Raw genomic sequence first — 26574 nt, 5'->3', positions numbered from 1 at the left:
TTGTCTTTAGAAAAAATTTCATAGAAATTTTGTCTTAAAAAAAATTCATAGAAATTTTGAATTTAGAGAAAATCTTAGAAATTTTGTTTCAAGAGAAAATTTCATAAAAATTTTGTTTCAAGAGAAAATTTCATAGAAATTTTGTTTTAAGAGAAAATTTCATAGAAATTTTGTTTTTAGAAAAAAATTCATCGAAATTTTGTCTTTAGAGAAAATTTCACAGAAATTTTGCCTTTAGAGAAAATTTCATAGATTTTTTTTCTATGAAAATTGCGTAGAAATTCTGTCTTTAGGGAAAATTTAATAGAAATTTTATCTTTTGAGAAAATTTCATAGAAATTTTGTCGTTAGAGCACATTTTTAGAAATTTTGTCGTTACAGAAAATGTTATAGAAAGTTTGCCTTTAGAAAAAATGTCATTTACTTTAGAGAAAATTTCATAGAAATTTTAGAAAATTTCATAGAAATTTTGTCTTTAGAGAAAATTTCATAGAAATTTTGTCTTTTCACAAAATTTAATAGATATTTTGTTTTCAATGCAAATTGCATAGAAATTTTGTCTTTAGAGAAAATTTCATAGAAATTTTGTCTTAAGAGAAAATTTCATAGATATTTTGTCTTTAGAGAAAATTTTATAAAAATTGTGTTCTTAAAGAAACTTTCATAAAAATTTTGTTTTTAGAGAAAATTTCATAGAATTTTTGACTTTTGGGGAAATTGAGTAGACTTTTTTCCTTAGAGAAAATTTTATAGAAATGTTGCCTTTAGAGTAAAATTCATAGATTTTTTTTTAGAGAAAATTTCATAGAAATTTTGTCTTTTGAGGAAATTTAGTAGAAATTTCGTCTTTTGAGAAAACATAGTAGAAATTATGTTTTTTGACAAAAATTTCATAGAAATTTTGTCATTTGAGAAAATTTCATAGAAATGTTGTTTTAGAGAAAATTTCTTAGAAATGTTGTCTTTAGAGAAAATTTCATAGAAATTTGTCATTAGAGAAAATTTCATAGAAATTTTGTCTTTAGAGAAAATTTTATAGAAATTTTGTTTTTAAGAGAAAATTTCAGAAATTTTGTTTTCTATGAAAATTGCATAGAAATTTTGTCTTTGGACAAATAGAAATTTTGACTTTAGAGAAAATTTCATAGAAATTTTGTCTTAGAGAAAATTCCAGAGATTTTGTTTTTAAGAGAAAATTTCATAGAAATTTTGACTTTAGAGAAAATTTCATAGAAATTTTGACTTTAGAGAAAATTTTAGAGAAATTTTGTCATTAGAGAAAATTTATAGAAATTTTGTCTTTAGAGAAAATTTCATAGAATGTTTGTACTACAAAAAAAATCATAAAAATTTTGTCTTTTAAGAAAATTTAATAGATATTTTGTCTTTAGAGAAAATTTCATAAAAATTATGTCTTTAAAGAAACTTACATAAAAATCTTGTTTGTAGAGAAAATTTCATAAAATTTTTGACTTTAAAGAAAATTTCATAGAATGTTTTTCTTTAGAGAAAATTTTAGAGAAATGTTGCCTTTAGAGTAAAATTCATAGATTTTTTTCTTTAGAGAAAATTTCATAGAAATGTTGTCTTTAGAGAAGGCAGAATTTATGTCTTTAAAGAAAATGTCACAGAAATTTTATCCATAGGGAAAACATCACAGAAATTTTGTCTTAAAAAAATTTAGTTTTTAGAAGATATTTCATAGAAATTTTGTCTTTAAAGGAAATTTCATAGAAATTCTGTCTATAAAACAAAAATCATAGAAATTTTGTCTTTAGAAAAAATTCATAAAAATTTTGTCTTTAGAGAAAATTTCATAGAAATTTGGTTTTAGAGAAAATTTCATAGAAATTTTGTCTTTACCGAAAATTTCATACAAATTTTGTTTTTAAAGGAAATTTCATAGAAATTTTATCTACAGAGAAAATTTTATAAAAATTTTGTCTTTAGAGAAAATTTCGTAGAAATTTTGTCTTTACCGAAAATTTCATACAAATTTTGTTTTTAAAGGAAATTTCATAGAAATTTTATCTACAGAGAAAATTTTATAAAAATTTTGTCTTTAGAGAAAATTTCATAAAAATTTTGTCCTTAGAAAAAATTTTATATAAATTTTGTCTTTAGAGAAAATTTCATAAAAATGTTGTCTTTAGAGAAAATTTCATGGAAATTTGGTATTTGGAGAAAATTTCATAGAAATTTTGTTGTTGGAAATTTCATACAAATTTTGTCTTTAAAGAAAATTTCATAGAAATTTGTCATTAGAGAAAATTTCATAGAAATTTTGTCTTTAGAGAAAATTTGATAGAAATTTTGTTTTTAAGAGAAAATTTCAGAAATTTTGTTTTCTATGAAAATTGCATAGAAATTTTGTCTTGGGACAAATAGAAATTTTGACTTTAGAGAAAATTTCATAGAAATTTTGTCTTAGAGAAAATTCCAGAAATTTTGTTTTTAAGAGAAAATTTCATAGAAATTTTGACTTTAGAGAAAATTTTAGAGAAATTTTGTCATTAGAGAAAATTTATAGAAATTTTGTCTTTAGAGAAAATTTCATAGAATGTTTGTACTACAAAAAAAATCATAAAAATTTTGTCTTTTAAGAAAATTTAATAGATATTTTGTCTTTAGAGAAAATTTCATAAAAATTATGTCTTTAAAGAAACTTACATAAAAATCTTGTTTGTAGAGAAAATTTCATAAAATTTTTGACTTTAAAGAAAATTTCATAGAATGTTTTTCTTTAGAGAAAATTTTAGAGAAATGTTGCCTTTAGAGTAAAATTCATAGATTTTTTTCTTTAGAGAAAATTTCATAGAAATGTTGTCTTTAGAGAAGGCAGAATTTATGTCTTTAAAGAAAATGTCACAGAAATTTTATCCATAGGGAAAACATCACAGAAATTTTGTCTTAAAAAAATTTGGTTTTTAGAAGATATTTCATAGAAATTTTGTCTTTAAAGGAAATTTCATAGAAATTTTGCCTTTATTGAAAAGTTCATAGAAATTCTGTCTATAAAACAAAAATCATAGAAATTTTGTCTTTAGAAAAAATTCATAAAAATTTTGTCTTTAGAGAAAATTTCATAGAAATTTGGTTTTAGAGAAAATTTCATAGAAATTTTGTCTTTACCGAAAATTTCATACAAATTTTGTTTTTAAAGGAAATTTCATAGAAATTTTATCTACAGAGAAAATTTTATAAAATTTTTGTCTTTAGAGAAAATTTCATAAAAATGTTGTCCTTAGAAAAAATTTTATATAAATTTTGTCTTTAGAGAAAATTTCATAAAAATGTTGTCTTTAGAGAAAATTTCATGGAAATTTGGTATTTGGAGAAAATTTCATAGAAATTTTGTTGTTGGAAATTTCATACAAATTTTGTCTTTAAAGAAAATTTCATAGATATTTTGTCTTTAGAGAAAATTTCATAGAAATTTTGTCTTTAAAGAAACGTTCATAGAAATTTTGTCTGTAGAGAAAATTTCATAGAAATTTTGTCTGTAGAAAAAATTTCATAGAATTTTTGCCTTTAAAGAAAATTTCATAGAAATGTTGCCTTTAGAGTAAAATTCATAGATTTTTTTCTTTACAGAAATTCATAGAAATTTTGGTTTTAAAGAAAATTTTTATAAATTTTGTCGTTACAGAAAATTTCATAGAAAGTTTGTCGTGAGAGAAAATTTCATAGCAATTTTGTTTGTAGAGAAAATTTTATAAAATTTTTGTCATTAGAGAAAGTTTTATAGAAATTTTGTCATTAGAGAAAGTTTCATAGAAATTTTGTTCTTAAGAAAATTTAATAGAATGTTTGCTCATAGAAATTTTGTCTTTAGAGAAGATAGAATTTTTGTCTTTAAAGAAAACGTCATAGAAATTTTATCCATAGGGAAAACTTCACAAAAATTTCGTTAAAAAAATGTTGTTTTTAGAAGAAATTTCATAGAAATTTTGTCTTTAAAGGAAATTTCATAGAAATTTTGCCTTTATTAAAAATTTCATAGAAATGTTGTCTAAAAAACAAAAATCATAGAAATTTTGTCTTCAGAAAAAAATTCATAAAGATTTTGTCTTTAGAGAAAATTTTTTAAAAATTTTGTCTTTAGAGAAAATTTCATAAACATTTTGTCTTTAGAGAAACTTTTATAGAAATTTTGTCTTTCTTTTGTTCTTTTCTGTTCTTTCTTCAGAGAAAATTTCATAGAAATTTTTTCTTTAGAGAAAATTTCATAGAATTTTTGCCTTTAAAGAAAATTTCATAGAAATTTTGTATTTGGGAAAATTTTATAGAAATTTCATAGGAGTTTTATCGTGAAGAGAATGTTTTAATAAAAAGTTTGGATACATACATTGATTCTTTGTTCAAGTGGTAATTTAAGGCTTTTGACATCAACATTGTCACCATAGGCCTCAAAGCTTTGCCCTGACCATCAATATAATAGCTGGCTATTGTGTTGAGTTCACCTTGTGATGTCCCTTGTCGTAGTGCCTGAAATTGAAAAAAGACAAAATATATACGAATGCGTCTAAAAATATAGAATAAAATTTTTTATAGAAATTTCTATGAACTCTAGAGGATGGAGGTTAGGTTAAGTTAAAATGATAAACCATTAATGTAAAGCATTAACGTAGAATACCTTTTACATATAGACGCTACTAGTTCTCAATGCAATTAATACAAACAAAAATATAAAATCCATATACTTGAAATCCATATAGATAATGTATATTAAGGTCCATCCTTTACTTTTTCCTCTAGCACCCCATTAATTTCAAATTATCAACAATATTCCCTAATTACTCCGATCACTTACCTCTCTTATATCTTCGTAAAAATACTTTAGATCATCGTCCACAATGACATAGGGATCAATTTGGATTTCACGCACAGGGCCGGCTGGTTGTTGGGTGTGGACGGAGTTGTAACGGCAACAATTCACTGTCGATTTGGCATTTGAGCTTTTCGTTGTTTTCGAGTGATGTGTGGCAGATTTGTCGGGGTTCAACTGAAACGAAAACCAATCATAAAAAAAAATCACCATTAACATAAATCACCTAAGGACTGCAACAACAACAACAATAATTTAGCAACTAATAATATATAATCTTTAATTAAGATTTAATAACCAACATTTTCACGCTTACAAAGTAAACGTCTCTATTTTTTGGTTACCAAAAAATAAACACACAAATAATAATATTTTTTTTGCAAAATTCTTTATGTGGTTCCGCAAAACTTAAAAACGCAAAAATATGTGAAGTAATCGTTTTTTAAAACTAATTACCAAATCATGAGCACAGACATTCTGTGTTGTAAATACACTCAGAAAAATATATTAAAAAAAAATAATTATATTTTATGAAAATTTTCTACAAAGGCAAAATGTTTATAAAATTGTCTCTACGGACAAAATTACGATGAAATTTTCTCTAACGACAAAATGTCTTCTATGAAATTTTTTTTATTATAGTTTTTAGAATTGTAATAAATAAATAAAATAAATATGAAATTCCCTGTAAAGACGAAATTTTTATGAAATTTACTTTAAAAATATTTTATGAAATTTATTTTAAGCACAAAATTTCTATAAAATTTTTTCTAAAGACGAAATTTCTATGAAATTTACTCTAAAGACAAAATGTCTTTAAAGACAAAATTCTATAAAATTTTCTCTAGAGACAAAATTTCTATAAAATTTTCTCTAAAGACAAAATTTCTATGAATTTTTCTCTAAAGACAAAATTTCTTCGACATTTTCTCTAAAGACAAAATTTCTATAAAATTTTCTCCAAAAACAAAATTTCTATGAAATTTTCTCTAAAGACAAAATTTTTATGAAATTTTCTCTAAAGACAAAATTTCTATGAAATTTTCTCCAAAGACAAAATTCCTTTGAAAATTTTCAACATTTCTATGTAATTTTCTCTAAAGACAAAATGTCTATAAAATTTTCATTGAAAACAAAATTTCTATGAAATTTTCTATAATACCAAAATTTCTATAAAATACACAGAAAAAAATTTCACGAAAAATTTTCCAATTAAAATTTTAATTGAGTTTGAAAAGATATTCAATTAAAAATTTTATTGAATCATTGGATCAATTATTTTTTTAATTGGCATTCAATTAATTTTTTAATTGATACTATCATTTCTGTGATTGAAGACATTTCAATTAAAAAATTAAATTAATTGGTTCAATTAATTTCGTGATTGAATGAGAAAAAAAATTTTGTGTGTATCCTCTAACGACAAAATTTCTATAAAATTTCCTCTAACGACAAAATTTCAATGAAATTTTCTCTAAAGACAAAATTTCTATGAAATTGTCATTAAATAAAATTTCTTTGAAATTTTCTCTATAGACAAACTCAATATAAAATTATTTACATTTCTGTTAACAAAAATTCTATTAAATTTCCTCTAAAAACTAAATTTCTATGAAATTTCCTCTAACGTCAAAATTTCTATAAAATTTTCTCCAAAAATAAAATTTCTATAAAATTTACTCCAAAAAACAATATTTCTATGAAATTTTCTCTAAAGACAAAATTTCTATGAAATTTTCTCTACAGACTAAATTTTCTTTGAAAACAAAATTTCTATGAAATTTTCTTTAAAGGCAAAATTTCTATGAAATTTTTTACAGACTAAATTTCTATGAATTTTTCTCTAAAGACAAAATTTCTATAAAATTTTCTTCAAAAATAAAATTTCTATAAAATTTACTCCAAAAAACAATATTTCTATGAAATTTTCTCTAAAGACAAAATTTCTATGAAATTTTCTCTACAGACTAAATTTCTATGAATTTTTCTCTAAAGATAAAATTTCTATAAAATTTTCTCCAAAAATAAAATTTCTATTAAATTTTGTCTAAAAACAAAATTTCTTTAAAATTTTCTTTGAAAACAAAATTTCTGTGAAATTTTCTCTAAAGACAAAATTTCTATGAAATTTTCTCTACAGACTAAATTTCGATGAATTTTTCTTTAACGACAAAATTTCTATAAAATGTTCTCCAACAATAAAATGTCTATTAAATTTACTCCAAAAATAAAATTTCTATGAAATTTTCTCTAAAGACAAACTTTCAATGAAATTTTCTCTAAAGACAAAATTTCTATGAAATATTCTCTAAAGACAAAATTTCTATGAAATTTTCTCTACAGAAAAATGGTCTATGAAATTTTCTCTAAAGACAAAATTTCTATGAAATTTTCTCTAAAGACAAAATTTCTAATAAATTATGTCTAAAAACAAAATTTCTTTAAAATTTTCATTGAAAACAAAATTTCTATAAAATTTTCTCTATAGACAAAATTTCTATGAAATTTTCTCTAAAGACAAAATTTCTATGAAATTTTCTCTAAAGACAAAATTTCTATGAAATTTTCTCTACAGACTAAATTTCGATGAATTTTTCTCTAAAGACAAAATTTCTATAAAATTTTCCCAAAAAATAAAATTTCTATAAAATTTACTCCAAAAATAAAATTTCTATGAAATTTTCTCTAAAGATAAAATTTCTATAAAATTTTCTCCAAAAATAAAATTTCTATAAAATTTACTCCAAAAAACAATATTTCTATGAAATTTTCTCTAAAGACAAAATTTCTATGAAATTTTCTCTACAGACTAAATTTTCTTTGAAAACAAAATTTCTATGAAATTTTCTTTAAAGGCAAAATTTCTATGAAATTTTTTACAGACTAAATTTCTATGAATTTTTCTCTAAAGACAAAATTTCTATAAAATTTTCTTCAAAAATAAAATTTCTATAAAATTTACTCCAAAAAACAATATTTCTATGAAATTTTCTCTAAAGACAAAATTTCTATGAAATTTTCTCTACAGACTAAATTTCTATGAATTTTTCTCTAAAGATAAAATTTCTATAAAATTTTCTCCAAAAATAAAATTTCTATTAAATTTTGTCTAAAAACAAAATTTCTTTAAAATTTTCTTTGAAAACAAAATTTCTGTGAAATTGTCTCTAAAGACAACATTTCTATGAAATTTTCTCCAAACTAAAATTTTTATAAAATTTACTCCAAAAACAAAATTTCTATGAAATTTTCTCTAAAGACAAAATTTCTATGAAATTTTCTCTAAAGACAAAATTACTATGAAATTTTCTGTAAAGACAAAATTTCTATGAAATTTTCTGTAAAGACTAAATTTCTATGAAATTTGCATTGAAAACAAAATGTCTATGAAATTTTCTCTAAAGACAAAATTTCTATGAAATTTGCATTAAAAACAAAATTTCTATTAAATTTTGTCTAAAAACAAAATTTCTTTCAAATTTTCATTGAAAACAAAATTTCTATGAAATTTTCTCTACAGACTAAATTTCTATAAAATTTTCTTTAAAACCAAAATTTCTATAAATTTCTCCAAAAACAAAATTTCTATGAAATTTTCTCTAAAGACAAAATTTCTATGAAATTTTCTCTAAGCCAAAATTTCTATAAAATTTTCTCCAAAAACAAAATTTCTATGAAATTTTCTCCAAAAACAAATTTTCTATGAAATTTTCTCTAAAGACAAAATGTCTATAAAATTTTCATTGAAAACAAAATTTCTATGAAATTTTCTCTAAAGACAAAATTTCTATGAAATTTTCTCTAAAGACAAAATTACTATGAAATTTTCTGTAAAGACAAAATTTCTATGAAATTTTCTGTAAAGACTAAATTTCTATGAAATTTGCATTGAAAACAAAATGTCTATGAAATTTTCTCTAAAGACAAAATTTCTATGAAATTTGCATTAAAAACAAAATTTCTATTAAATTTTGTCTAAAAACAAAATTTCTTTCAAATTTTCATTGAAAACAAAATTTCTATGAAATTTTCTCTACAGACTAAATTTCTAGAAAATTTTCTTTAAAACCAAAATTTCTATAAATTTCTCCAAAAACAAAATTTCTATGAAATTTTCTCTAAAGACAAAATTTCTATGAAATTTTCTCTAAGCCAAAATTTCTATAAAATTTTCTCCAAAAACAAAATTTCTATGAAATTTTCTCCAAAAACAAATTTTCTATGAAATTTTCTCTAAAGACAAAATATCTATAAAATTTTCATTGAAAACAAAATTTCTATGAATTTTTCTCTAAAGACAAAATTTCTATAAAATTTTCTCCAAAAACAAAATTTCTATGAAATTTTCTCTAAAGACAAAATTTCTATGAAATTTTCTCTAAAGACAAAATTTCTATGAAATTTTCTCTTAAACAAAATTTCTATGAAATTTTCTCTAAAGGCAAAATTCCTTTGAAATTGTTCAACATTTCTATGCAATTTTCTCTAAAGACAAAATGTCTATAAAATTTTCATTGAAAACAAAATTTCTATGAAATTTTCTATAATACCAAAATTTCTATGAAATTTCCTCTAACAACAAAATTTCTATAAAATTTTCTCTAAAAACAAAATATCTATGAAATTTTCTCCAAAGACAAAATTTCTATGAAATCTTCTCCAAAGACAAAATTCCTTTGAAATTGTTCAACATTTCTATGCAATTTTCTCTAAAGACAAAATGTCTATAAAATTTTCATTGAAAACACAATTTCTATGAAATTTTCTATAATACAAAAATTTCTATAAAATGTCCTCTAACGACAAAATTTCAATGAAATTTTCTCTAAAGATAAAATTTCTATGAAATATTCATTAAAGAAAATTTTTATGAAATTTTCTCTATAGACAAAATCAATATAGAATTATTTACATTTTTGTGAACAAAATTTCTAGAAAATTTGGTTGAAAACAAAATTTCTATGAAATTTCCTGTAAAAACTTAATTTCTATGAAATTTTCTCTAAAGACAAAATTTCTATAAAATTTTCTCTAAAACAAAATTTCTATGAAATTTTCTCTAAAGACAAAATTTTTTATGAAATTTTCTCTAAAGACAAAATGTCTATAAAATTTTCATTGAAAACACAATTTCTATGAAATTTTCTATAATACCAAAATTTCGATAAAATTTCCTCTAACGACAAAATTTCAATGAACTAAAGACAAAATATCTATGAAATTTTCTTTAAAGGCAAAATTTCTATGAAATTTTCTCTAAAGACAAAATTTCTATAAAATTTTCTGTAAAGGCAAAATTTTTATGAAATTTTCTCTAAAGGCAAAATTTCTATAAAAATTTCTAAAAAGAAAAATTTCTATGAAAGTTTCTCTAAAGACAAAATTTCTATGAAATTTTCTCTTAAGGCAAAATTTCATTTTTTTTTTGTTAAGGCACAATTTTTGTTGGTGTATAACCAACAAGCACTGTGAATAACATTAAATGGCGGGGGATTGGAAATAATATTTTCGCGTTCAAATGCCATGTAACAAGTCTTTATTTTCTGCAATTACACCAGACCATAGATATATGTGTGTGTGTTTTCATCAGTACCATTGGAGTCTCGTGCTACATCAAAGAAACATTAGGGGCAGCACTTGCCACAAATGAAGACAATTCAATTATTCATTTACCTTCCTCTATTCTGCCATTCTTTTAGTTTGTCAACATTTTAGTTAACGAATGATGACTGTTTTTTGAAACACGCTTTACAGGTAGTGGGGCTTTGAGTTACGTATCAAGCTAACACCGATAATTGCTTGTGTCAGAATTAGATGGTGTTAACAAAGTGATAACTGGAACATATATTTATATGCAATAAATTGTGAAATTATAGAAGTGTTGATTAAAGTTTTGACCCCTATTATAATTGAGTGCAGGCTAGGCTTCGAAAATTAGGTTTTTGGAGATGACTTGTGACGCTTCATAATCTCTCTCCCTTATACATATGTCATTTCTCTCCTTGAAAGAAATAGGTCTCATCTCTTCGCTTCGCTCACTATTTTCCCACTCTTATATAGAGACTTATATTAACATTCTCCATAATAATATCAAGGCACTCTCCTTGAACAAAAAGGCTATACAATCAAAATTTGCTTTTTCATAATCACATTACACCAATGCCTTTCAATATCATCTAATCTATTATTATTTTTTTTTTTTTTTGGCTTAATTATTTTATTTTAATTGTAAATATAAATATTATATCATGATGTGCAATTTATTTGCATTATGTGGCGCACATAAATACATTATTGTTATTATGATTAGTGTTATGATAGCAACCGTATGTGCATGAGTGGTGCCGTTGCGAATGAGATAAGTCAACAATTTGGAATGCTACTCAAAATGCCAAGGCACCATCAAAAAAATACCAAATATTGAACATAAACGGACAGAGTAAAGCAAAATATGAGCATAGTACGAGGGTTGCATTTTATGTTTCGAGATTTGACTTATATGATAAGTGTGTTGTTTAAAGCAACTTGAAAGATTAAAAAAATCGAATTAATCTTGAATATTTTCGTGGGATTTTTTACAACTTTCGACGTGGATTCACTCAAGAACACTCAAGAGAATTTTGTAAAAATTCTGTTAAAATTTTATTTCTATAGCAAATGGTTTTAAAATTTTATTTCTATAGAAAATTTTGTCAAAAATTTATTCTATAAAAATTTTTGCCAACATTTTATTTCTATAGAAAATTTTAGTGGAAATTTCATTTCTATAGAAATTTTTGTCAAAATTTTATTTCTAGAGGAAATTTGTCAAAATTTTATTTCTATAGAAAATTTTGTAAAAATTTTATTTCTATAGAAAATTTTGTCAACATTTTATTTTTATAGAAAATTTTGTCAAAATTTTATTTCTTATAGAAAATTTTGTCAAAATTTTATTTTTATAGAAAATTTTGTCAAAATTTTATTTTTATAGAAAATGTCAAAATTTTATTTCTATAGAAAATAAAATTTTATTTCTATAGAAAATTTTGTAAAAATTTTGTTTTCATAGAAAATGTTGTGAAAATTTTATTTCATAGAAAATTTTGTCAAAATTTTATTTCTATAGAAAATTTTGTCAAAATTTTATTTCCATGGAAAATTAAAACAAAATGTTATTGGTATAAAAAAATTTTTCAAAATTTTATTTCTATAGAAAAGTTTGTAACAATTTTATTTCTATAGAAATTTTTGTCAAAATTTTATTTCTATAGAAAAATTTGTCCAAATTTTGTTTTTATAGAAAATTTTGTCAAAATTTTATTTCTATAGAAAATTTTGTCAATACTTTATTTCTATAGAAAATTTTGTCAAAATTTTTTTTCTATAGAAAATGTTGTCAAAATTTTATTTCTATAGAAAATTTTGTCCAAATTTTATTTCTATAGAAAATTTTGTCTAAATTTTATTTCTATAGAAAATTTTGTCAAAATTTTATTTCTGTAGAAAATGTAAAAATTTTATTTTTATAGAAAATGTTGTCAAAATTTTATTTTTATAGAAAATGAACTCAAAAACTCAGGAACACTCAAGAGAATTTTGTAAAAATTCTGTTAAAATTTTATTTCTATAGAAAATAGTTTTAAAATTTTATTTCTATAGAAAATTTTGTCAAAAATTTATTCTATAAAAATTTTTGTCAATATTTTATTTCTATAGAAAATTTTAGTGGAAATTTCATTTCTATAGAAAATTTTGTCAACATTTTATTTTTATAGAAAATTTTATCAAAAATTTTTTTTTTATAGAAAATTTTGTCAAAATTTTATTTTTATAGAAAATTTTGTCAAAATTTTATTTTTATAGAAAATGTCAAAATTTTATTTCTATAGAAAATAAAATTTTATTTCTATAGAAAATAAAATTTTATTTCTATAGAAAATAAAATTTTATTTCTATAGAAAATTTTGTAAAAATTTTGTTTTCATAGAAAATGTTGTGAAAATTTTATTTCATAGAAAATGTTGTCAAAATTTTATTTCTATGGAAAATTTTTGTCAAAATTTTATTTCTATGGAAAATTAAAACAAAATTTTATTGGTATAAAAAAATTTTTCAAAATTTTATTTCTGTAGAAAATTTTGTCAAAATATTGTTTCTGTAGAAAATTTTGTCAAAATTTTATTTCTATAGAAAATTTTGTAAAAAATTTGTTTTTATAGCAAATTTTGTCAAAATTTTATTTCTATAGAAAATTTTCAAAATTTTATTTCTGTAGAAAATTTTGCCAAAATATTGTTTCTGTAGAAAATTTTGTCAAAATTTTATTTCTATAGAAAAATTTGTCCAAATTTTGTTTTTATAGAAAATTTTGTCAAAATTTTATTTCTATAGAAAATTTTGTCAAAATTTTATTTCTGTAGAAAATGTTGTCAAAATTTTATTTCTATAGAAAAATTTGTCCAAATTTTGTTTTTATAGAAAATTTTGTCAAAATTTTATTTCTATGGAAAATTAAAACAAAATTTTATTGGTATAAAAAAATTTTTCAAAATTTTATTTCTGTAGAAACTTTTGTCAAAATATTGTTTCTGTAGAAAATTTTGTCAAATTTTTATTTCTATAGAAAATTTTGTAAAAAATTTGTTTTTATAGAAAATTTTGTCTAAATTTTATTTCTATAGAAAATTTTGTCAAAATTTTATTTTTATAGAAAATGTTGTCAAAATTTTATTTCTGTAGAAAATGTTGTAAAAATGTTTTTTTTAAAGACAATGTTGTCAAAATTTTATTTCTATAGAAAATTTTGTCAAAATTTTATTTCTATAGAAAATTTTGTGAAAATTTTATTTCTATAGACAATTTTGTCAAAATTTTTTTCTATCGAAAATTTTGTCAAAATGTTATTTCTACAGAAAATTTTGTCAAAATTGTATTTCTTTAGAAAATTCTGTCAAAATTTTATTTCTACAGAAAATTTTGTAAAAATTTTCTTTTTATAGAAAATTTTTTCAAAAATTTATTTCTATAGAAAATTTTTGTCAAAATTTTATTTCTATGGAAAATTAAAACAAAATTTTATTGGTATAAAAAAATTTTTCAAAATTTTATTTCTGTAGAAAATTTTGTCAAAATATTGTTTCTGTAGAAAATTTTGTCAAAATTTTATTTCTATAGAAAATTTTGTAAAAATTTTGTTTTTATAGAAAATTTTGTCAAAATTTTATTTCTATAGAAAATTTTTCAAAATTTTATTTCTGTAGAAAATTTTGTCAAAATATTGTTTATGTAGAAAATTTTGTCAAAATTTTATTTCTATAGAAAATTTTGTCAAAATTTTATTTCTGTAGAAAATGTTGTAAAAATTTTATTTTTATAGAAAATGTTGTCAAAATTTTATTTCTATAGAAAATTTTGTGAAAATTTTACTTCTATAGAAAATTTTGTCAAAATATTATTTCTATAGAAAATGTTGTCAAAATTTTAATTCTATCGAAAATTTGGTGAAAATTTTACTTCTATAGAAAATTTTGTCAAAATTTTATTTCTATAGAAAATTTTGTTAAAATTTTATTTCTTTAGAAAATGTTGTCAACATTTTATTTCTATGGAAAATTCAAACAAAATTTTATTGGTATAAACAAATTTTTCAAAATTTTATTTCAATAGACAATTTTGTCAAAATTTTATTTCTAAAGAAAATTTTGTCAAAATTTTATTTCCATAGAAAATTTTGTCAAAATTCTATTTCTATAGAAAATTTGGTCAAAATGTTATTTCTACAGAAAATGTTGTCAAAATTTTATTTCGTTAGAAAATTTTGTCAAAATTTTATTTCTATAGAAAATTTTGTCAAAACTTTAATTTCTATAAAAAAATTTGTCAAAATTTTATTTCTATAGAAATTTTTGTCAAAATATTATTTTTATAGAAAATGTTGTCAAAATTTTATTTGTATAGAAAATTTTGTGAAAATTTTACTTCTATAGAAAATTTTGTCAAAATTTTATTTCTATAGAAATTTTTGTCAAAATTTTATTTCTATAGAAAATTTTGTCAACATTTTATTTCTAGAGGAAACATAACCCTCTTAGATGTGGAGGAATATTTTGGAAAATCTACCAAAACATCAAGAATTATACCAACTGTGGCAACCTTGTTTCTAATCCCGAAATATAAAAGACAAACTTCGTACGTGATCATAATGTCCAAAACAGTCATCACTTTACTATAGTGAAAGGTGGAAAATTGATGATCCTCCTTAAGCAATAATACGGCGTAGCTGTGAATGGGATATAAGGCCATGGAAGGCATTTTAAGTATACTAACAATTGGCCAACAACAAGCGAAGGGTTAAAAACCAAAGCAAATCAAAAAGCTCTACTAGATCAAATACCACTTTAAATTGCGTTGCATAATTCAAGCATAAGCTCTCTGAAAATGATATTTTCAATTTCGATATGAAATTATTTTCTATTTATATTTAGTCGGTCATTCATCCATTCAGACCATCCTCAATTTATTTTCGTATTAAATATAAATGTGCGTATAATCAAATAAGCGTAACGTTTAATGTTTGTTATTACAAGTAAATTTTATTTAATCAATTAATAGTGCCAACCACTCTTGCTTCTTTCAATTCAATGAATGAATTATGAGGTTGGTTTATTTATTGTCCTATAGTTGACAGTTTTAAATTTCATCATCATCATTATGATCTTGTGATTATTCATTGCTTTGACAATTATCAACCAAAACTTTATTTAGAGGAGAGGATGCAAATTATTTGTATATCTAAATGTCGCAACACTTGGTGGTCTATGACTTCTATTGACAAATTCTACAACCATCATGGACATGTCAACAAAATTGCAACTCACAAGGTTATCTTGAAAATGTAATGATATTTTTAGGTCCATTCATGTTGGCTTAAAAATTATGAGCAATCATTTTTTTTTTGTCCATGGTTAGATATAATTGGCTATTAAAAAATGGTAGATATTTAAGGGGTACATTTTAATAGAAATGTGTGAAAAAGGATCTAACTGAAAAGGTCAAGGAATCGTAGGAAAATTACGTGTAATTTCGGCCACGGCCACTGGCGTAGCTAGGGGTGTCTTTGAAAAAATTTGCCAACTCCTCCTACGTATACGTGTAAGTTCGGACGTTGCCATTGGCGTAGCTAGGGGTGTGTTTGAAAAAATTTGCTACAGAAATAAACTTTTGACAACATAAAATTTTGACAAAATGTTCTATAGAAATAAAATTTTGACAAAATTTTCTATAGAAATAAAATTTTGACAAAATTTCTATAGAAATAAAATTTGATAAAATTTTCTATAAAAATAAAATGTTGACAACATTTTCTATAGAAATAAAATTTTGACAAAATTTTCTATAGAAATAAAATTTTGAAAAAATTTTCTATAGAAATAAAATTTTGAAAAAATTTTCTATAGAAATAAAATTTTGACAAAATTTTCTATAGAAATAAAATTTTGACAAAATTTTCTATAGAATACAATTTTGACAAAATTTTCTATAGAAATAAAATTTTGACAAAATTTTCTGCAGAAAAAAGCAATCTTGACAAAATTTTCTATAGAAATAAAATTGTGACAAAATTTTCTATAGAAATACAATTCTGACAAAATTTTCCATAGTAATAAAATTTTCTTTAGAGATAAAATGTTGACAAAATTTTCTATAGAAATAAAATTTTTTATAGAAATAAATTTTGATAAAATTTTCTATAGAAATAAAATTTTTACAACATTTTCTACAGAAATAAAATTTTGACAAAATTTTCTACAGAAATAAAATTTTGCAAAAATTTCCTCTAGAAATAACATTTTGCAAAAATTTCCTCTAGAAATAACATTTTGACAAAATTTTCCATAGAAATAAAATTTTTACAAAATTTTCTACAGAAATAACATTTTGACAAAATTTTCTATAAAAATAAAATTTTGACAAAATTTTATATAGAAAAAAAATTTTGACAAAATTGTCTATAGAAATACAATTTTGAAAAAATTTTCTATAGAATACAATTTTGACAAAATTTTCTATAAAAATAAAATTTTGACAAAATTTTTTATAAAAATAAAATTTTGACAAAATTTTCTATAGAAATAAAATTTTGACAAAATTTTCTATAGAAATAAAATTTTAACAAATTATAAACAACAAATTATAAACAACAAATTATGATCAATCATTTATTTTTGTCCATGGTTAGATATAATTGGCTATTAAAAATAGATTTTTAGAAGTAAATTCTAATAGAAATGTTTGAAAAAGCATCTTATTGAAAAGGTGAAGGAATCTACAGAAAAAAATTTTTTGACAAAATTTACTAAAGAATAAAATTTTGACAAAATTTTCTATAGAAATAAAATTTTGACAAAATTTTTTATAGAAATAAAATTTTGACAAAATTTTCTATAGAAATAAAATTTTGACAAATTTTTCTATAGAAATATTAAATGGACAAAATTTTCTATAGAAATAAAATATGGACAAAATTTTCTATAGAAATAAAATTTTGAGAAAATTTTCTATAGAAATAAAATTTTGACAAAATTTTTTACAGAAATAAAATTTTGACAAAATTTTCTATAGACATAAAATTTTGACAAAATTTTCTATAGACATAAAATTTTGACAAAATTTTCTATAGAAATAAATTTTGATAAAATTTTCTATAAAAATAAAATTTTGACAAAATTTTCAATAGAAATAAAATTTTGACAAAATTTTCTATAGAAATAAAATTTTGACAAAATTTTCTGTAGAAATAAAATTTTGACAAAATTTTGTGTAGAAAAAACAATCTTGACAAAATTTTCTATAGAAATACAATTTTACAAAATTTTCTATAGAAATACAATTCTGACAAAATTTTCTATAGAAATAAAATTTTGACAAAATTTTCTATAGAAATAAAAATTTTTACAAATTTTTCTATAGAAACAAAATTTTGACAAAATTTTCTATAGAAATAAACTTTTGACAAAATTTCCTATAGAAATAACATTTTGACAAAATTTTCTATATAAATAAAATTTTGAGAAAATTTTCCATAGAAATAAAATTTTGATAAAATTTTCTATAAAAATAAAATTTTGACAAAATTTTCTATAGACATAAAATTTTCACAAAATTTTCTATAGAAATAAAATTTTGATAAAATTTTCTATAAAAATAAAATTTTGACAACATTTTCTATAGAAATAAAATTTTAACAAAATTTTTTTTTTATTTTATTTTTTTTTTGTTTTTGAAAATTATATAGAAATTATCAACAACAAATTATGATCAATCATTTATTTTTGTCCATGGTTAGATATAATTGGCTATTAAAAATAGTAGATTATTAGGGGTACATTTTAATAGAAATGTGTGACAAAGCATCTTATTGAAAAGGTGAAAGAATCTACAGAAAAAATTTTCTATAGAAATAAAATATGGACAAATTTTTCGATAGAAACAAAATTTTGACAAAATTTTCTATAGAAATATAATTTTGACAAAATTTTCTATAGACATAAAATTTTGACAAAATTTTCTATAGACATAAAATTTTGAAAAATGTTCTATTGAAATAAAATTTTGACAAAAATTTCTATAGAAATAAAAATTTTTACAAATTTTCAATAGAAATAACATTTTGACAGAAAATGTTGTCAACCATACCATACCATACCATAAAATAAAATTTTGACAAAATTTTCGGTAGAATAAAATTTTCACAAAATTTACTATAAAATAAAATTTTGACAAAATTTTTTAAAGAAATAAAATTTTGACAAAATTTTCTATAGACATAATTTTATTTTTTTTTCTATAGAAACATAAAATATAGACATAAAATTTTTTTCTATAGAAACAAAATATTTAAAAATTTTCTATAGAAATAAAATTTTGACAAGATTTTCTAAAGAAATAAAATTTTGGGCAAAATTTTCTATAGAAATAAAATTTTGGCCAAAATTTTTTATAGCAACAAATTTTTGACAAAATTTTCTATAGAAATAAAATGTTGACAAGATTTTCTATAGAAATAAAAGTTTGACAAAATTTTCTATAGAAATAAAATTTTGACAAAATTTTCTGTAGAAAAAACAATCTTAACAAAATTTTCTATAGAAATAAAATTTTGACAAAATTTTCTATAGAAATAAAATTTTGCAAAAGTTTTTTATAGAAATAAAATGTTGACAAAATTTTCTATAGGAATAAAATGTTGACCAAATTTTCTATAGTAATAAAATTTTGACAAAATTTTCTATTGAAATAAAATTTTGACAAAATTTTCTGTTGAAATAAAATTTTGACAAAATTTTCTATAGAAATAAAATTTTGACAAAATTTTTTAAAGAAATAAAATTTTGACTACATTTTCTATAAAAATAAAAAAATTTGACAAAATTTTCTATAGAAATAAATTTTTGACAAAATTTTCTATAGAAATAAATTTTTGACAAAATTTTCTATAGAAATAAAATTTTGCAAAAATTTTTTATAGAAATACAATTTTGACAAATTTTTCTATAAAAATAAAATTTTGAAAAAATTTTCTATAGAAATAAAATTTTTCTATAGAAATAAAATTTTGACAAAATTAATAACCACAAAAATGTGATCAAACACTGAGAAATAGGATTTTTCTATTTAGTATTTTTTGGTAAACTTTTCTTAAAAATTTTTGTCTCGAGTGGTAACCATGATTTCAATACGGAAAAGAGGTAGCGGTAAAGATAATGAAATATATTCTTCAAAAAATATTTGGCGTTAGTGAAGAAATGTCTGCACTATTATTATGCCTGAAGAAGCGGCACTAAATTCTAGACCATTTTATAACATGGATGAGGAGATGGAGTCGAAGTCTTATCCCCAGATCGCTTGCTGATTAGTGACAACACTTGATAGCTGGAAGCTAACGCCAAGGACGAAGAATGACTTTTAAAACAGTGGTAATCAGCCTACCTAGAAATCTTAAAGTACCGATTCAAATGGAAGAGTCCAACAGAAAATCTACAATGAAGTCAAGTGGCAAAAAGTAAAGAATGAAGAAACACATCCCGTGCGATTGTAATTAGAGAATTTCCATCCTTGACCTTAGTAAAAATGCAAACCGAGTTTATAAAAAGACCCACAAGCAAATTGGAAGGAGTAAAATCAGAGGACAGAGAATACAGTTCGTTCCGGATGCTTGATATCCAACTTTTCCATCAAGCCGTTTGATTCTCTGCAATTAACCGACTTTACTCAAATGTGTCAAATTATGAACTTAACGACGTCAAGTGGTAAAAGAAACCAATGAGGGAGCACATCCCGGGCGAAGGTTATTTCCATGCTAAAAGCGCAAACCAAATTTATAAAGATAACCAAAAACAAATTGGAAGGAGTAAAATTAGAAGACTTTTCCATCAAGATGTTTGATGTTATGGTGGTCAAAAATTCTGCGCGATGAGTTTCTTCAAATGTGTCAAATTGTGACACATTTCTCTTGTGCTGGCCGATTTATTAAAATCAACATAAATTGATTAAAGGAAATAAGTTGTTTCGCAGCATTTATTACCATCCGATTTCTATTTTGGAATACTGTATGTTGCCAAAATTAAATTAAAATAAATCAAGACAATTGATACAGGTTTCTTGTACTTACAGGTTTTCGTTTTCACTAGCTACGTGCCAAAATACATGAAATTTTCTCTGTTAACATAAGTTCAGATCTTCTCTTAAACATAATGATGATGATGATAATCTTCAAATTGACCTGCAAAATATGCACTTCTTTCATTCATGCCCAATATGCTACTGAAGGAAAACAACTATTGTACCAGTCTACATCTTCTTCATTACTGACATGTGCGACCTAAAATTGCAGTAAGTGATTGTTTGGTCATCATTAAATGCTGCAGATTTTCAGGTTGTTATGAGCCTGTATATGCCGATGGAGACTAGTACCATTGGTACCATCCATAAATTATTATTGAAGATGAAATTTTTTTGGTGAAATGTGAAGCTATAGCGTTTACCAATGACCTTCCCAAAAAAAAACCCTAAAATTTGTTGATACTGATACTGGTAATAAGGGGGTTTGGGTTTTCGAAATCTACAGAAGAGATAAGAAATTTCACGAGGAGCATATATTTCCAGAGGAGTTAAGAAGATCTACAAATTTGTTTCAAGGAAATTTGTTTCATCATGCTCAAGATCGTCACTCAAAGGAAAACGATATTCCTACTGTACCCACCTACACTTATTATTATTTTTTTTTTTTAATTTTCCATCGTTTTGTTAATTTACTTATTAATATTCGATATGAATTTAAATACAATGTGATCATTTAATTCGGCTGGATTGAGTGAATGAATCCTAGTGTATCTACCGACGTTTAAAACTGTAATTTTGAGGATTAATTCAAATAATAAAATCTTTATTTCCCTACTAAAAATAAACGAAATTGGAATAAATTTGGAATCATATACACATCCGATCATGGATCGTATGCAAATAATTTATCTACCAATTACATATTGTTTCTATTAATAAACGTGATATATACTTAGGATGGTCAAAACCGCCATTCATAAGAGAACGGATGGTCAAAACCGCCATTCATAAGAGAACCGCCATTCCTACTGTACCTACCTACTTTCAAAAAAAATATTAAGACTTATTTTAAAATCATTTTTTAATAATAAATGTTGACTTAACTTTGTAAACATAGGAGATAATGATAAGCATTTATTTTATATTTACAATATATCTCAGGCCATCATTCATAACAGAACTGGATTCCTACTGTACCCAACTACCTACCTTTAAGGCTGTAGGTTAGATGTTTTTAAAATGTGCTTTTTTTTTTGCTTGAACAATAGAATAATTTCTACTTGAAGTCGAGTCTCAATTTGGAAATAGCGTTAACATGAAAAAATCTAAAAAAACGAATCAATTAAAATTTCTTTCTTAGAACCATGTAAGCAAAAAACAAATTTATGTTAAAAGAAAATTGTGTCTAAAATGTATCCTTACTTAATTCTCAGCCTATTTGACTCGGAAAATCATTAGTGTAAAGACGAAACTTTTGGAACCGAGTTATGTTAGAGAATAGACAACACCGTCACTCATAAGACTACAAAATTCCTGTAGATACTACATTGGAAACCTCTTAAAAATTAAAATAATATATATGATAAAATGCTGACTTGCCTTTTATAAAAATAGAAAATTATATTAATTTTTTTTTTGTATAAATTTGTATTCGAGATTTTAATTATATCAAATGTTAGAGTTTAATATTTCTGGGTAGGGGTCTTTTTACTATCATCTTGGGGCGGATTTAAGGAGCAAGTAGAATTAAAGGCGAACATCATAAATATTGACTAAACTGAGTAAAATAGCCGATAAAGATAAACATTTTAATTATATCTATTTACAATCGAGATTAATTTAATTAAACGAAATGGCAAATAATGATCAAGACTATCATTGTCATGAAAACGAGATTCCTACTGCACCTGCCTACCTTTTGGACTGTCCTTTTGATAATAATTTTAATAATAATTTGATTTTAATTAAAAAATACATACTGTACTGTAAAACTATGTATGTTCTATAGCCAGTATATAGATAGTAATGTACGATCTTGTAATAAATGTTGGCTTTTCCTTATTAAATCAAGATCACAAGATCAATTTCATTTGCATCAAATGTGACATTTTAATATATCTGGGTCGTGTTCTATAACCTCCTATCATGGATATGCTTTATGGACTTTATATACCAATCTATGGAAGTCGATAATTATAAAAGAACATCATAAATTTTCAAGATGATCACGATCATCTCTCATACAAATTCCAGATTCCTACTGTACCCGCCTACTACAATTTTATATATACTTTTTGTAATATTTCGTTAATAACCAAAAGTTGACTAAACTTGTTATAATTAAGAGATAAAGAAAATGGATTTACATTCAAGATCAGTGTTGCCAGTATTTGGGATTTTCCCCAAGTCGTGGCTATTTTTTTTTTTTTTTGTGGATAGGGACGACATTTTTTATTTGGGGACATTGGCATTTGGAGGAGAAATTCCACAAGATTGAGGATTATCAATTATAATTTAATTATAAAAGAGCATCTTAAATTTTCCAGATGATCACGATTATCACTCATACAAATACCAGATTCCTACTGTACCCACCTACTATAATTTTATATATAGGTGTTTTGTAATATTTCATTAATAACCAAATGTTGACTGATTGGATTTACACTCAAGATCAGTGTTGTCAGTATTTGGGATTTTCCCCAAATCGGGGATATTTTTTGTGGATAGGGACGAAATTTTTTTATTTGGGGACATGGGTATTTGGAGGAGAATTTCCACAAAATCGGGGATTTTTAATTATAATTTAATTATAAAAGAGCATCTTAAATTTTCAAGATGATCACGATCATCTCTCATACAAATACCAGATTCCTACTGTACCCACCTACTATAATTATATATATATATATATATATATATATATATATATATATATATATATATATATATATATATATATATATATATATATATATATATATATATATATATATATATATATATATATATATATATATATATATATATATATATATATATATATATATATATATATATATATATATATATATATATATATATATATATATAAACTTGTTATAATTAAGAGATAAAGAATATGGATTTACACTCAAAATCAGTGTTGCCAGTATTTGGGATTTTCCCCAAATCAGGGATATTTTTTGTGGATAGGGACGAAAGTTTTTATTTGGGGGACATGGGGATTTGGAGGAGAATTTGAGGATTTTTAATTATAATTTAATTATAAAAGAGCATCATAAATTTTCAAGATGAGCTACTTTACAATTAACTCTGTTTCCTAAGAAAGTTTTTACTATTGTGAAATTATTTAATAAGGACGCGGGTTGATAAGGACTCATATGCGTACATCACTGATTGGAAAATATATCCCATTCATATAGAATAGAGTTCGTATCGTAGAAGGCGTTGTTGCCCTTCTTTTAATCGAAAACCCAATTCTATTTCTGCACTATTTGGAACTAAATTGGCCGAACTGTCATTTTGTTCTTGAGCATTTAGAAGACAAAAATTCGATGACTCTTTTACCATTATTTAATTCTGATATGGATGATATTTTTAGCACCCGTCTGGTTTTTTCTTCATCTTATTGTAACTCGCAAACTTGTATAACAAAAATTGCATATTTTCCAATATTTAAATTATTACGCATTTTCTACAGTAGAGCCTATTTTTTACATTTTAAAAAAACTTGACAAAAATTTATTGATTTTTGTTTTGTGGGGAATTTTAAATTAAATTGGGGTTTTTGGGGATGAAATCGGCCCATTTTGGGGACAATAGCCCGGGCAACATAGCTCAAGATAAATTTAATTACTCGAAATGACAAAGAATGACCAAGACTATCACTGGCAGGAAAACGAGATTCCTACTGTTCCTACCTATCTATTAGACCGTAATTTTGAAATTTTTAAATTATTATTTGTTTATTCAAATAAAATAACCCTACTGTTTCTATCTCCATGTTAAACCCTTATTTTGAATTTGTTTTTAAATATTTTTTCTTTTTAATGAAATCCTGACTTCTCGTAAAAAAAATCTATTGGACCGTTGAGCCGTTTTTAAACATATTTTCCTCGTTATAAAAATAGAAGATTCATTTTAAATTTATACTGCATATATTTATTTTAATGATCAGTTTCATTACATTGAATATGACTATAATATTTCTGAGTACAATGAACTATTCCCGTTTGGATTGGAGATCGTCCTCCATAAGGAAACGAGATTCCTACTGTACCTATCTACTTTAAAAAAAATATTTTCAATATCATATATTTTTATAATAATAATAAATCTATTAAGACATGCCAATATTTGGATATTAAAATAAAATTAATATCTTATTATATTATGGTTTAAATAGTAGGAAGGTACAGTAGGAATTTCGATTCCTTATGAACCACAGCTAATGATGATTAATGACAAAAATATTCATCCTGAGTATGTATGATAGCAATTTATGAGTAAACAGATTCGCATAAATTAATTAAACCACTATTCAGTCCTATTTATAATGGAGGGCTATGCAGGGTCGTTCTAGCCGAAATAAATATTCACATTCGTTTTTTTTTAAGTATCATCTTGAGTGTAAACATTTAATTTTGATCATTTCGATGGAAAAAATGTTTGAAAAATCTCTAAATTGTAGTCTCAGAAATAGGAAGAAACAGTAGGAAGGTACACAAGGAATTGATGGTCTCGAGCTGTAGTAGTGTTCCATATGGTTTATATAGTAGGAAGATACTGTAGGAATCTCGCTTCCCTTTCAATGACAGTTATCGAGTAGTCATATCAACTCCACATCATATATTAAGTAAAGTATAGTTTTTGTGAAATGTTATAAATCCACTACATATATTCAGGATTATCTAAATAACTATTCGTTGGAGAACAAAATTCCCACCGGTATAAAGTGAGCGTCAAAATACAAATGTTTCGATAGAGAACATTTGTTGTGAACGAGCTCTTATTTTTTTTTTTTTCTTTTTGGCTATGACATCTGTGAAAAATATTTAGTATTTATACATTAATATGGGTATAAGTCATTGAACAGACAACTTCATATTTTTCATCATGTTAAAAATGTCGAATTTGGAAAATGATGATTATTGGATGGCATTACTTTTTTGTTTTGATTTGAAGAAAAGTGCTGCAGAATTGCATTAAATGCTAGTCGAGGCATATGGTGATCATGATCTATCAGAAGCAACCTGAAAAAGATGGTTTCCACGGTTCAGAAATAATGATTTGGATGAGAGAAATGAAGAACGTGGAAAACCACCAAAAAAGATTGAAGACGCCGATTTTGAATGGAGATGACACTCTGAGTCAAAAGCAAATGGCAGCAAATGTTAAATGTTGTACAAAAAAATAATGTCTGACCGTTTAAAAGCTATGAAAGGAAAGATCCAAAAATGTGAAAAATGGGTGCCACATGGAAAAACCGCTCATTTCATACCGGTATACCTGGTTTTTCTTAAAATTAAAAACTATGTTTAATTTTAAGAATTTCGTTTAACATAATTTTTGTTATTAGTTAATTTATTTAAAATCTAAATTGAACACATAATACTTGCTCCATAATTATTTTAAATTCCATATAGGACCCTAGGCTCTCATTCTTTGGTAAACAAGATTCCTACTGTTCCTATCTACTCACCACAGTATTTTGTTTTTTAAACAAATTCTTCGCCCATTACCAAATTTATAACAAAAATTATCACTACATTAGAAATAAACGTTCGTTGACATAATTTTACTTAAATTTTCATTGTCAACAAGCAAGCAAGATCAAATAGCAAAAGCCCTCATAAAAAGCAAGTGTCACGAATTTTGGACTTATATTAACGCATAGGCTGCGACCTTTGAAGTCGGTATCATAAAGCATGCATACACTTGATATTCTTCCAAGGGAACTATTAACTTATTTTCTTCTAATTAACTTTGAGTTTTTTTTTTTTTTTTTTTTTGAAGTCGTAAACTCCGAGTTTGAACTTCAGCGGGTGTGTGCTGCTCACTGTCTTTGACCTTGGGCCAAAGTAATTTTAAATGATTGTTTATTTTCGTTTAATGGCCAAGCTTTATTGTAAAGTTATTGT

General features: G+C 23.2%; 1 protein-coding gene across 1 annotated transcript in view; it reads right to left on the bottom strand.

Moving 5' to 3' along the window:
• The window catches only part of qless (decaprenyl diphosphate synthase subunit 1 qless), a 163969-nt gene that overhangs the window by 50600 nt on the left and 86795 nt on the right, over positions 1–26574 (bottom strand). Inside the window, exons 2-3 of the mRNA XM_075289232.1 lie at positions 4814–5005; positions 4349–4488 (exon numbers count right to left, since the gene is read on the bottom strand). Coding sequence (XP_075145347.1) covers positions 4349–4488; positions 4814–5005 — 332 coding nt within the window. The remainder of the gene's footprint in view (positions 1–4348; positions 4489–4813; positions 5006–26574) is intronic.

This window comes from Haematobia irritans, chromosome 1 (genome assembly GCF_050003625.1).
Source record: "Haematobia irritans isolate KBUSLIRL chromosome 1, ASM5000362v1, whole genome shotgun sequence".
NCBI classification, from domain to species: Eukaryota; Metazoa; Arthropoda; class Insecta; order Diptera; family Muscidae; genus Haematobia; species Haematobia irritans.
Note: the sequence above shows the minus strand (reverse complement) of the source record. Positions and strands in the feature narration are given on the sequence as shown.